The sequence below is a fragment of the Salmo trutta genome, chromosome 8 (assembly GCF_901001165.1).
Source record: "Salmo trutta chromosome 8, fSalTru1.1, whole genome shotgun sequence".
Lineage (NCBI taxonomy): Eukaryota > Metazoa > Chordata > Actinopteri > Salmoniformes > Salmonidae > Salmo > Salmo trutta.
In genome coordinates, this window is record NC_042964.1 from 2,034,769 (window position 1) to 2,049,854 (window position 15,086).

General features: G+C 40.1%; 1 protein-coding gene across 1 annotated transcript in view; it reads left to right on the top strand.

The window, feature by feature from the left end:
* The first annotated feature begins 6,147 nt into the window (after positions 1 to 6,147).
* Positions 6,148 to 15,086, top strand: part of LOC115199195 (dachshund homolog 2-like) — a 57,183-nt gene continuing 48,244 nt past the window's right edge. The window contains exon 1 of the mRNA XM_029761823.1: positions 6,148 to 6,817. Coding sequence (XP_029617683.1) covers positions 6,255 to 6,817 — 563 coding nt within the window. The 5' untranslated portion in view covers positions 6,148 to 6,254. The remainder of the gene's footprint in view (positions 6,818 to 15,086) is intronic.

The window sequence follows — 15,086 nt, forward strand, 5'->3', positions numbered from 1 at the left end:
AATAGCGAGCGTGGTCACTCGAGGCAACAGGGCTGTCTGCGCACAAATAACCTACACGATGACTTTATTATTATTATTATTATTATTATTATGGACAAACGGCAGCCAAGCATTGATTATCCTGTCACCAGAATAAGACCCTCCATATTTACTGGAAAGGAGCATCGAGTTTATCACCTTAATGTATTTAATCTGTAGTAATAAACTGCTTTCCTGATCAGTCGCAATGGAAGGACCACACAACATGTCATCGTGTGACTCCCAAATGTACTTCAAAATTATTGTTATAATATCAAATATTTGCGCATTTTGTTGACACAAAAAAAGATCCCATGTAGCGTATCTTGAGCAACTGGCAGCAAAAGAGCTGAGCACAGAACTCGGGAGATATAATGCAGCAGGTAACGCTTATCGCAAAACTATGTGGAGAAATGGGATTATTTCACACCGAGGCTTGGTGGTTATCGAGGGGGAGTGTTGGAGGAAAACATTGCATTTAGAGGAAATGTTGTAATCCATTAAAAAATAAATAATAATAACTTGGTTGATTTTCTGTGTTATGAAAAGAAAAGGTGTCTCCTTGAACGCAAACATGCAGGGGAAATAAAACAACAACAAAAAACATTCGACGGGTCAGTGACCGAATCACTGGATTCAGAGGAAATAATTCTTATTGGTCTTTCAAAAGAGAACCATTCCCACGTTGTCGGCTGGGCATGTATTGTTAAAGTTGCGACAGTTCGTTTCTGGTAACAGAACAAAATAGTCAGCACATAGTAACTTCTGATTTAGCTGTACTTTAATTAATGCAAACACGTGCGTGGTATATGTGTGGTTAGTATATATATACGGTCTCTCTGTGACACCTCGCAGGGCAAAACAGAGAAGAGAGCGACACATCCTATTGTTCTCTCTTTTATACTGAGAGATATTTCCCGCTCAATGCTGGCCTGTCCGAGGGAGGAGGAGCGTGGTTTAAACTTGCTCCTCCTGTCGTCGGCGTGTAGGCTGATCCCAGCGTCGTGACGCACTTCCTGTTGCCGGTTGTAGTTCTTGTCTTCAGTTGATTTACTCGTAGTTTATGTACTTAGCATAGCTTCCCCAGTATATTATAAAGGTTATGCATACAAATAGCCAGTTCAACCCTAACAGTATCTAAACAGAAAACAGCATCAGTAAGCGTCCTGCCATAGCGCCAAATAAAAAAAGGTAAAACATTGGCTTGTACCTGAACCTATTTCAGTCCAAGTCAAGCTCTGGTGTTGGTGGTGAGTTTCCCCTTACACTATGAAGAGCTTTGGGTGTCTAGAAAAGTACCATGTAAGTCCAATCTCTTGTTATTATTATTATTATTAAATGCTTTGCCATTTTCCATAGCTTGAAGACCATGCTTTCGTACAGAGACGGAAACTGGTACAAAATATTAAAAAGGTGGACTTCAAGGCTATGTTAAATGAAATACATGAATGACTTTAGTAAGTGTCTAAGGTGACAAATAAAGTAACAGGTTTGAAGTTTTCATCCTTAAAGCTGCAATATGTCACTTTTTGAGTGACCTGACCATTTAAATAGAAATGTGTGTTATAGATCTGTCATTCTCATTGAAAGCAAGTCAATGAAAGCAAGTGGTACATCTGTTCTATGTGCCCTGTTTCTATGCTTCTCGTTCTGGTTTCATTTTTGCTTTACTTTCTGTTTTGTACACCATCTAGAAACAGCTGAAAATACTATATTTTTAGTTATGAATGGTTTTTTTTTTCTCACTGTGGGTTAGATTGTACAACAATTCTCTACACTGTACTTGCTTGTTTTGTCACAAACTGAAATTAGGTGAATTATTAGAATTCTAGCAACCAGGCATTCTAGCAACCAGGAATGATATCAACCAGGAATTCTAGCAACCAGGAATTATATCAACCAGGAATTCTAGCAACCAGGAATTCTAGCAACCAGGAATGATATCAACCAGGAATTATATCAACCAGGAATTCTAGCAACCAGGAATTCTAGCAACCAGGAATGATATCAACCAGGAATTCTAGCAACCAGGAATTCTATCAACCAGGAATGATATCAACCAGGAATTCTAGCAACCAGGAATTCTAGCATCCAGGAATTATATCAACCAGGAATTATATCAACCAGGAATTCTAGCAACCAGGAATTCTATCAACCAGGAATGATATCAACCAGGAATTCTAGCATCCAGGAATTATATCAACCAGGAATTCTAGCAACCAGGAATTCTAGCAACCAGGAATTCTAGCAACCCGGAATGATATCAACCAGGAATTATAGCATCCAGGAATTATATCAACCAGGAATTATATCAACCAGGAATTCTAGCAACCAGGAATTCTATCAACCAGGAATTCTATCAACCAGGAATTCTAGCAACCAGGAATTCTATCAACCAGGAATTCTATCAACCAGGAATTCTATCAACCAGGAATTCTAGCAACCAGGAATTCTATCAACCAGGAATGATATCAACCAGGAATTCTAGCAACCAGGAATTCTAGCATCCAGGAATTATATCAACCAGGAATTATATCAACCAGGAATTCTAGCAACCAGGAATTCTATCAACCAGGAATGATATCAACCAGGAATTCTAGCATCCAGGAATTATATCAACCAGGAATTCTAGCAACCAGGAATTCTAGCAACCAGGAATTCTAGCAACCCGGAATGATATCAACCAGGAATTATAGCATCCAGGAATTATATCAACCAGGAATTATATCAACCAGGAATTCTAGCAACCAGGAATTCTATCAACCAGGAATTCTATCAACCAGGAATTCTATCAACCAGGAATTCTATCAACCAGGAATTCTATCAACCAGGAATTCTAGCAACCTGTACAAAAAAATCCCTGCATAGTGCGTTTTAAAATCAGCCAATAAATACATTTAAAAAATCTGTGAAAGTGTACATTTTTTATGAGTGTATTACTTGTGGATAATGAAAATAAAAATCTAAAATCAATTTGTTTGTCTACATGCCAGATATTGTAGTGAACCTATTTTGGGTTAAGACATGTAACTATGAGTAAGGGAAAACATGATAAGGTTGCAAGCTGAGTTTAGAATAAAACATCTGATACCCACTTTGCATTTGATTGGTTTATTTGTAGGTCAAGTAGGTGGGCCTTGTGACTTTGTGACTGTCATGACACTCCCTCATCCGATTGGTGTTTAGGCATTTTATTTAGGATCCCCATTAACCGCTGCAAAAGCATCAGCTACTCTTCCCGGGGTCCACATGAAACATGACATAATACATGGTACAGAACATTGTTAGACAAGGACTGAAATACATACATTTAAAAAATGTCACGCATAGCCTACATAAACACAATACCTAGGTCTAATATCACAGGAGGCTGTTGAGGGGAGGAAGGCTCATAATACTGGCTGGAACAGAGCCAATGTAATGGCGTCAAACACCATGGAAACCATGGAAGCCATGTGTTTGAGACCATTCCACTAATTCCGCTCCAGTCATTAGCACGAGCCCATCCTCCCTATTTAAGGTGCCACCAACCTCCTGTGTCTAACACAGTACCAGTCAAAAGTTTGGACTGGTACATAGTACAGTACAAATTACAATACAATATTTATAAAATGGCTGTGTTTATTTGTGCAGTAAGTTGTTCTTTTATCAGTTTTTTTTTATCTGGTTCGGGAACCTTCAACACAAAGAGGTACCATGCACACTGACTCAGTACCGTAATACCCTGTATATAGCCTCCACATTGACTCTGTACCGGTACCCCCTGTATATAGCCTCCACATTGACTCAGTACCGTAATACCCTGTATATAGCCTCCACATTGACTCAGTACCGTAATACCCTGTATATAGCCTCCACACTGACTCAGTACCGTAATACCCTGTATATAGCCTCCACATTGACTCAGTACCGTAATACCCTGTATATAGCCTCCACATTGACTCAGTACCGTAATACCCTGTATATAGCCTCCACATTGACTCAGTACCGTAATCCCCTCTGTATATAGCCTCCACATTGACTCAGTACCGTAATACCCTCTGTATATAGCCTCCACATTGACTCAGTACCGTAATACCCTGTATATAGCCTCCACATTGACTCAGTACCGTAATACCCTGTATATAGCCTCCACATTGACTCAGTACCGTAATACCCTGTATATAGCCTCCACACTGACTCAGTACCGTAATACCCTGTATATAGCCTCCACATTGACTCAGTACCGTAACACCCTGTATATAGCCTCCACACTGACTCAGTACCGTAATACCCTGTATATAGCCTCCACATTGACTCAGTACCGTAATACCCTGTATATAGCCTCCACATTGACTCAATACCGTAATACCCTGTATATAGCCTCCACATTGACTCAATACCGTAATACCCTGTATATAGCCTCCACATTGACTCAATACCGTAATACCCTGTATATAGCCTCCACATTGACTCAATACCGTAATACCCTGTATATAGCCTCCACATTGACTCAATACCGTAATACCCTGTATATAGCCTCCACATTGACTCAGTACCGTAATACCCTGTATATAGCCTCCACACTGACTCAGTACCGTAATACCCTGTATATAGCCTCCACATTGACTCAGTACCGTAATACCCTGTATATAGCCTCCACATTGACTCAATACCGTAATACCCTGTATATAGCCTCCACATTGACTCAGTACCGTAATACCCTGTATATAGCCTCCACATTGACTCAATACCGTAATACCCTGTATATAGCCTCCACATTGACTCAATACCGTAATACCCTGTATATAGCCTCCACATTGACTCAGTACCGTAATACCCTGTATATAGCCTCCACATTGACTCAATACCGTAATACCCTGTATATAGCCTCCACATTGACTCAATACCGTAATACCCTGTATATAGCCTCCACATTGACTCAATACCGTAATACCCTGTATATAGCCTCCACATTGACTCAATACCGTAATACCCTGTATATAGCCTCCACATTGACTCAATACCGTAATACCCTGTATATAGCCTCCACATTGACTCAGTACCGTAATACCCTGTATATAGCCTCCACATTGACTCAATACCGTAATACCCTGTATATAGCCTCCACATTGACTCAATACCGTAATACCCTGTATATAGCCTCCACATTGACTCAGTACCGTAATACCCTGTATATAGCCTCCACATTGACTCAATACCGTAATACCCTGTATATAGCCTCCACATTGACTCTGTACCGTAATACCCTGTATATAGCCTCCACATTGACTCAATACATCAAAATTACATTGTTGGTTAAGGGCTTGTAGGTAAGCTCTTCATGGTAAGCTCTTCACGGTAAACTCTACACGGTAAGCTCTTCACGGTAAGCTCTTCACGGTAAACTCTTCACGGTAAACTCTTCACGGTAAACTCTACACGGTAAACTCTACACGGTAAGCTCTACACGGTAAGCTCTACACGGTAAACTCTACACGGTAAACTCTACACGGTAAGCTCTACACGGTAAACTCTACACGGTAAACTCTACACGGTAAGCTCTACACGGTAAACTCTTCACGGTAAGCTCTACATGGTAAGCTCTTCACGGTAAACTCTACACGGTAAGCTCTACACGGTAAGCTCTACACGGTAAACTCTACATGGTAAGCTCTTCACGGTAAACTCTACACGGTAAACTCTACACGGTAAACTCTACATGGTAAACTCTACATGGTAAGCTCTTCACGGTAAACTCTACACGGTAAACTCTACATGGTAAGCTCTTCACGGTAAACTCTACACGGTAAACTCTACACGGTAAACTCTACACGGTAAACTCTACATGGTAAGCTCTTCACGGTAAACTCTACACGGTAAACTCTACATGGTAAGCTCTTCACGGTAAACTCTACACGGTAAACTCTACACGGTAAACTCTACATGGTAAGCTCTACATGGTAAACTCTACACGGTAAACTCTACATGGTAAGCTCTTCACCTGTTGTATTCGGCGCAGGTGACTAATACAATGTGATTGGACCAATGACATCAGAAGCTGCGCTGTCTGGCGCATTGATTGGTCGGGTAGGCGGGTGTTGTGACTTTGTGGCTGTGGTGGTAACTAGTGACGACCGGGGTAGAGCGTGGGAAACGGAGAGAGAGAAGACCACAAGTTACAGACAGAGAGGGTGAGGAGACATGGTAGAGCACAAATAAGCGCCAGTGAGAGAGAGAAACAAGTGAAAGTGACCATGTCCACCACTATGGCCGTCTCGGCGACCCCTCCTGTCCTCTCACCCGGCCCAGGAGCACCTTCCTCCTTGGGAATATTCCGCTCCGACCCCATCTACACCGCCACAACCACCAGCCCTCATCCAGACTCCCCCTCCCGGCGGCTCTCCACCACCGGACTCCTCAACCCCTTCCTACCCGGCTCAGGAGTCCCATCCGGTGGCTTGGGATTCACCAACACACCGGTTTTTGGAGATCGAGGAATTTCCACCACTACAACCACAACCAGTGAGTGCAGAATGGTGGATGTACACGGAGTAAAAGTCGCCTCTTTCAGCGTCGGAGGACAGGACGACTTGATTTGTCTACCCCAAGTTTTTGACCTCTTTCTAAAACATCTCGTCGGCGGGCTTCATACCGTTTACACCAAGCTGAAACGCCTGGATATTTGTCCGGTTGTGTGTACTGTGTCGCAGGTCCGGGTCCTGAGGGGGCTCGGTGCGATCCAACCGGGAGTGAACCGCTGTAAGCTCATCTCCAGGCGAGACTTCGAGGCGCTCTACGCTGATTGCACCGTTGCGAGGTAGGCTGTTGAACTAAGTTTTATATCTTATATTTCTTTCTACATTAGGCTGTTGAACTAAGTTTTATATCTTACATATCTTTCTACATTAGGCTGTTGAACTAAGTTTTATATCTTATATTTCTTTCTACATTAGGCTGTTGAACTAAGTTTTATATCTTACATATCTTTCTACATTAGGCTGTTGAACTAAGTTTTATATCTTATATTTCTTTCTACATTAGGCTGTTGAACTAAGTTTTATATCTTACATTTCTTTCTACATTAGGCTGTTGAACTAAGTTTTATATCTTACATATCTTTCTACATTAGGCTGTTGAACTAAGTTTTATATCTTACATATCTTTCTACATTAGGCTGTTGGACTAAGTTTTATATCTTATATTTACATATCTTTCTACATTAGGCTGTTGGACTAAGTTTTATATCTTATATTTACATATCTTTCTACATTAGGCTGTTGGACTAAGTTAAATATCTTATATTTACATATCTTTCTACATTTGTATCTTAGATTATCGTAGTAAACTATTAGTAAATGGCATGCGACCATGTGTTCAATATCAGTGGTGTAAATTAGTAACGTTACTTAAGTCGTTTTTGGGGGGGGTATCTGTACTTTACTTTACTATTTATATTTTTGACAACTTTTACTGTTACTTCACTACATTCCTAAATAAAGTAATGTACTTTTTACTCCGTACATTTTCCCTGACACCCAAAAGTACTCGTTACATGTTGAATGCTTAGCAGGACAGGAAAATGGTCCCATTCACACACTAAACAGAGAACATCCCTGATCTGATCACCTCTACTGCATCTGATCTGACAGACTCACTAAACACAAATGCTTCATTAGTAAATTATCTCTGAGTGTTGGAGTGTGCCCCAGGCTATCCTTAAATAAAAATACATTTCAACATTTTGCAATCTGGTTTGCTTAATAGAAGGAATTTGAAATGATTTATACTTTTACTTCTGATACTTAAGTATATTTAAAACCAAATACTTTTAGACTTTTACTTCAAGTAGTATTTTACTGGGCGACTTTCACTTTTACTTGAGTAATTTTCTATTAAGGTATCTTTACTTTTACTCATCTATGACAACTGAGTACTTTTTTTCACTACTGTTCAATATAAAAAGGTTAAGCTAGAATTAGCTGATTATACTCTACTCCATGGAGAAGTCAGGCTCTGATAAACTGTGGAGCAGAGACCAGGGTCTGTAGAATTCAACTCCAACTACATTGATTTGCCTAAGGTCACTACTTAAAAATAATAATAATAATAATAATAATTATGAAGCGCTTACCTTGTAGCTATGTTTGTCCCATCTCTGTAGTTGCGTGCCTTTCTATATTTGCTGAAATCCAGACTTTTCCAATAAACATGAATCAAATACAACCACCAACTGTTTCCTTGTTGAGATTCAGTTGTCACATGTCCCATACATACCCCATACATACCCCATACATGTCCTATACATGTCCTATACATGTCCCATACATGTCCTATACATGTCCCATACATGTCCAATACATGTCCTATACATGTCCCATACATGTCCTATACATGTCCCATACATGTCCAATACATGTCCTATACATGTCCCATACATGTCCTATACATGTCCCATACATGTCCCATACATGTCCCATACATGTCCCATGCATGTCCTATGCATGTCCTATACATGTCCTATACATGTCCCATACATGTCCAATACATGTCCTATACATGTCCCATACATGTCCTATACATGTCCCATACATGTCCCATACATGTCCTATGCATGTCCTATGCATGTCCTATACATGTCCCATACATGTCCTATACATGTCCCATACATGTCCTATACATGTCCCATACATGTCCTATACATGTCCCATACATGTCCCATACATGTCCCATGCATGTCCTATGCATGTCCTATACATGTCCCATACATGTCCTATACATGTCCCATACATGTCCAATACATGTCCAATACATGTCCTATACATGTCCCATACATGTCCAATACATGTCCAATACATGTCCCATACATGTCCCATACATGTCCTATACATGTCCTATACATGTCCTATACATGTCCCATACATGTCCCATACATGTCCTATACATGTCCCATACATGTCCCATACATGTCCTATACATGTCCTATACATGTCCCATACATGTCCTATACATACCCTATACATGTCCTATACATGTCCCTTTGTGCTGAGTTGCCATCTTAGAGCAGCTACAATGGGTGGTTGTATTGGATCGGAGAGATCATGGCCACAGGGGCAGATTCGTCCTGTTAAAATGAAATATATAAAAAATATATTTATTTCTTTTCTTTTGACGTCAAAAGTTTGGTCACACCTACTCATGCAATGTTTAGTAGACTTTAGACAAACAAGCAATTGTAACGGCTGTTGAATGGAGTACACCAAGGCGCAGCGTGGTTAGTGCTCATCATGAAATTTAATGGAAAATGAGAACACTTTACAACTAAACAAAAAACGAACAGCCAAACAGTTCTGTCAAGTAACAAATGACTAAAAAGAAAATAACTACCCACAAAACCCCAAAGGAAAACAGGCTGCCTAAGTATGGCTCCCAATCAGCAACAACGATGTACAGCTGTCCCTGATTGAGAGCCATACCAGGCCAAAACAAAGAAATACAAAGCATAGAAAAAAGGACATAGAATGCCCACCCCAACTCACGCCCTGACCAACCAAAATAGAGACATAAAAGGATCTCTAAGGTCAAAGGGCGTGACAGCAATAACTAAACGTACTATTACTCACATTCCTTTCAATCTTTTACCTAGATTTTAGCAGAGATGCACAGAAGCAAATGTATTTTATTTTAACTAAAGAACCACCAGTCAGGAGGATACAGACAGCTCAAGAGGTAATGCTTAGATAATGCAGACAAAAAAATAAATGTTTTGACATAAAATGAAGCATCATGATAATGGGTCAAGATTGCAGGAAAAAGCTGTTTCAGGTGTTTGACCAAGGCAAAATTCAACAAAACACACACACACACACACACACACTGAAAACTGAGCATTAAATGTTGACACAAGTGGTTATATAAACAAACCGAAACATAGTACTTTATCTTTAGCCTGAACTTTGTTTTTATCCTAAATAAAGAACTTACTTCTACAATATGTAACATTTTGGGGCGACCTGACCAAATTCACATAGAACTGTGTGTTTATAGATCTGTCATTCTCATTGAAAGCAAGTCTAAGAAGCGGTAGATCTGTTCTATGTGCACTATTTCTATGCGTGACGTTTTTTTTTTTTTTTAAGTTTAGTTTTGGTTTTGTACACCAGCTTCAAACAGCTTAAAATACTATATTTATAGTTAGGGAAAATATATTTCACAGCGGTTTAGATGGTACAATGGTTCTTTACACTATATTTGCTTGTTTTGTCACATAAACTGACTGGAATTAGGCGAACTATTAGAACGTTAGCAACCAGGAAATGACGGAGAGATTTCTGCACAGTGCCTCTTTAAACTGATGCATGCTATTTAGTTCCATCTTGAACGCAATGTTTTGCATACATAAACGTTTATTTGACACTGTTAAAGTTTATCTAACAATAAGCCATGACAGTCATAATTCTCCACTTGTTTTTACCAGGACAGGTCTATACAGTGTCATTCCACACACACACACACACACACACACACACACACACACACACACACACACACACACACACACACACACACACACACACACACACACACACACACACACACACACACACACACACACAGAGGAATGGATTTGTCAGTTTTAGTTAATCATTTGATCGGACAAGTAAAAACACAGTCGAGGTCCATTGTGCTGCAGCGCCTGGATTCCACAGGCCACAATGAAATTGACAGTTTTGTCATGCCTGTCTCTTCTCTCGTCTCTCCTATACATTTTGTTATTTTTCTGCTTGTGAAGAAAGCCCTAGATTGATTCCTTGGTTCTCATCGTGTTATTGTTGTTACATTTTTAGGGAAAATGTTTTTGATGGGTCCCATGTGGCTCAGTTGGTAGAGCATGGTGTTTGCAACGCCAGGGTTGTGGGTTCGATTCCCACGGGGGGACCAGTACGGAGAAAAAAATGTATGAAATGTATGCATTCACTACTGTAAGTCGTTCTGGATAAGAGCGTCTGCTAAATGACTAAAATGTAAATTGATTCCTTGGTTCTAATGATGTTATTGTTGTTCAATTTTTCAATGTACATTATTATTAGGGATGCATGATATATCGGTGAACATATTGGAATCGGCCCGATACCGATGTTGACATTTTTAGCTAATATCGGCCGATGTCTAGTTTAAAGCCCCGATGTGCAAAACCGATGTCAAAGCTGTCGTGCATACCCTTTAACATGGGTACATGACGTAATGATGCCACGGAAATTCCTAAACTAGCCCACAATGTCTGCTGTGTGGCTCGTGTCATTTGAAAGAGTCAGAATATTTCTGCGAGACAACTCAAAGGCTAAATCCATTAAAGCCAAGATAATGGAATTCATTGCCCTTGACAATCAACCGTTCTCTGTCGTGGATGATGTTGGCTTTCGCTGACTGGTTGAGCACCGGTACACACTACCAAGTGCGCTATTTTTCAGATGTTGCCCTACAGGAGTTACACAGTAGTAGCGTCACTGCTATTAGCTTCACGACATACTATGGAACGCCGTTTGGGTCCTTGTGTGTCAAAAAAGATAGAGTAGCATTGTCAAAGCTGTACAAAAAAAGTCTGCAAACAAGCAAACACCGGCCACGAACGATGTGTTTACAACACTGCGCTCGAAATAAAGCATAATTTGTTCGACCGCAACTTCTGGGGCAGCTAGCTTTAGCCTGGTACCTAGTTAGCACCAATACAACCAGCCTGAAAACAACGACCAGTAGAACCTGCAGTCATTTTCAGTATTCTTAGCAATGATTTAGGAATCCTTGTAAGTATTAGCTAGGTTGCCACTTGTTGTTCGCCTATTGAAATTGAACTTCAGTTCATGAAAATAAATAGCTAGCCAGCTACTTAACCCTGTTGCCTAAAGCTAACGTTATAAGCAGCCAGCTAGCTTCATCTGGCTAATGAGGCTCGACCTGACCAGGTTATGTGTTGTGAAGCTAGCCACAATAAGGATTAGCCACAATAGTGGAATTTGCGGTTTTCCTTCAAAATAAAGGTTTGTCATTGACAGTGATGCAAATGAATACAAATAGTAGAATTATGCCATACTTTTATTTTGAAGGCTAACTGCAAAGTCCACTATTGTGGCTAATCCTTATTGTGGCTAGCTTCACATAGATGGGTCCTCCATTAATCAAATAAGAACTGTCTTGTAAATTAGGGTTATTTTAGATGACACCTAGCTATATAGTTAGCTAGCTAACTAGAATTGTTGACTTGCATAAAGCTGGAAAGGGTTACAAAAGTATCTCTAAAAGCCTTGATGTTCATCAGTCCACGGTAAGACTAATAGTCTATAAATGGAGAAAGTTCATCACTGTTGCTACTCTCCCTAGGAGCGGCCATCCTGCAAAAATGACTTCAAGAGCACAGAGCAGAATGCTCAGTGAGGTTAAGAAGAATCCTAGAGTGTCAGCTAAAGATTTACAGAAATCTCTGGAACATGCTAACATCTCTGTTGACAAGTCTACTATACGTCAAACACTAAACAAGAATGGTGTTCATGGGAGGACACCATGGAAGAAGCCACTGCTGTCCAAAAAAAACCATTGCTGCACGTCTGAAGTTTGTAAAAGTGCACCTGGATGTTCCACAGCGCTACTGGCAAAATATTATGTGGACAGATTAAAAACTACATTTGAGTTGTTAAGAAGGAACACACAACACTATGTGTGGAGAACAAAAGGCACAGCACACCAACATCATAAACCTCATCCCAACTGTAAAGTATGGTGGAGGGGAGCATCATGGTTTGGGACTGCTTTGCTGCCCCAGGGCCTGGACAGCTTGGTATCATTGACGGAAGTCAAAGTCATAGTCAATCGATCAATAATACAATAATACTTTTAGAAAACATGTTTATTTTTAATTTACAATCTTTTTGTGAAACATCACAGCACAGTTGGAAAAATATCTGGAAAACAGAAATCCAAAATGGATGGTGTTAAGAGATGGGAGGGGTTGAATGGAGCTGAAGGGTGGGACTAATAACAACAAGATAATATATTGTAAACCATATATAGGTTCAGAACCTTTGTGGAAGAAATAGATGGGAGGGGTTAAGGTTAGAGGAAGGAGTATAAACAAACTAAATATAACTATTGTAAAATATATTGTGTCCATAAAATGTACATAGTATGTATAAACTGGAAGTAGAAGCCAAAGCATTGTTGTGCCCTAGTTTACTCCAATTAGAGGAGGGGAGGTAGGATTAGAGAGTAATAAAGAAAAATATATTTAAATAAAAAATATATATATTTATATGTTGGAAAAGCATTCCGAGTGAAGCTGGTTGAGAGAATGCCGAGAGTGAGCAATGAGCTGTCGCCCACTCTTAGCTATGATGTGGGCGTGCCCCAAGGGTCAATACTGGGGCCCCTCCTGTTCAGCCTGTACATTAATGATCTGCCTTCCGTCTGCACTGGGTCTGAAGTTCAAATGTATGCAGATGATACTGTGATATATGTGCATGCAAAGAGCAAACAACAAGCTGCACAAGAACTCACTACTGTAATGGTCCAGGTTACAAAGTGGCTCAGTGACTCGTGTTTGCATCTCAATGTGAAAAAAACTGTCTGCATGTTCTTCACAAAGAGGGCAACAGATGCTACTGAGCCAGATGTCTATGTGTCAGGGGAGAAGCTCCAGGTGGTATCAGATGCTACTGAGCCAGATGTCTATGTGTCAGGGGAGAAGCTCCAGGTGGTATCTGCTTTTAAGTACCTTGGCATCATACTTGATTCCAACCTCTCTTTTAAAAGCAGGTGAAAAATGTAACTCAAATAACCAAATTCAACCTAGCTAATTTGACTACAGAGGTAGCAAAACTGTACTTCAAATCTATGATACTCTCCCCACGTAACATACTGCTTGACTAGTTGGGCCCAAGCTTGCTGTACAACATTAAAACCTATTCAGTCTGTCTGCAAACAGGCTCTCAAAGTGCTCGATAGGAAGCCCAATAGCCATCATCACTGTTACATCCTCAGAAAGCATGAGCTCCTGAGTTGGGAAAATCTGGTGCAATACACCGACGCATGTCTTGTATTCAAGATCCTAAATGTCCTGGCTCCCCCTCCACTCAGTATTTTAGTTAAACAGAAAACCCAAACATATGGCAGCAGATCCACAAGGTCTGCCATGAGAGGTGACTGTATAGTTCCCTTAAGGAAAAGCACCTTTAGTAAATCCGCTTTCTCTGTGAGAGCGTCCCATGTCTGGAATACACTGCCATCAGACACACATAACTGCACCACATATCACACTTTCACAAAATACATGAAGACATGGCTAAAGGTCAATCAGATTTGTGAACATAATCCCTAGCTGTGTATTGCTGCTTTCCATGTTGTCTGTTGTCTGTAGCTTGTGAGGTGTGGAAACACTTTGTTGCTTTTATGGGTTTTGTCTTGTTGCTTTTTGTTCTTTGTTGCTCTGTCTGCATGCTATGTCTTGCTTGTTCTATGCTGCTCTGTCTTTATGCTATGTCTTGCTTGTCCTATGTTGCTCTGCATGTGCTCACTTCTCATTGATTGTCTGTATTGTAATTGTTTTTAATAACCTGCCCAGGGACTGCGGTTGAAAATTAGCCGGCTGGCTAAAACCGGCACTTTAACTGAAACGTTGATTAATGTGCACTGTCCCTGTAAAAATAAAATAAACTCAAATAAACTCAAACTCAAGGCATCAGGTGGCTACTTTGAAGAATCTCAAATATATTTTGATTTGTTTAACACTTTTTTGGTTACTACATGATTCCATGTGTGTTATTTCATAGTTTTGATGTCTTCACTATTATTCCACAATGTAGAAAATAGTACAAATAAAGAAAAACCCTGTAATGAGTTGGTGTATCCAAACGTTTGATTGGTACTGTATATATTTGCCAGAAAAATATATGGGGGGGATTGGAAATGATGCAGACAATTACATTGAGGAAGGTACAATCTATCTGCAATACTAAAGCTGATCGACCCCATAGAAAAATAGGGAAAAAATGATCGGGGTGAAGAGGCGACTCCGGGATGCTGGCCTTCTAGACAGAGTT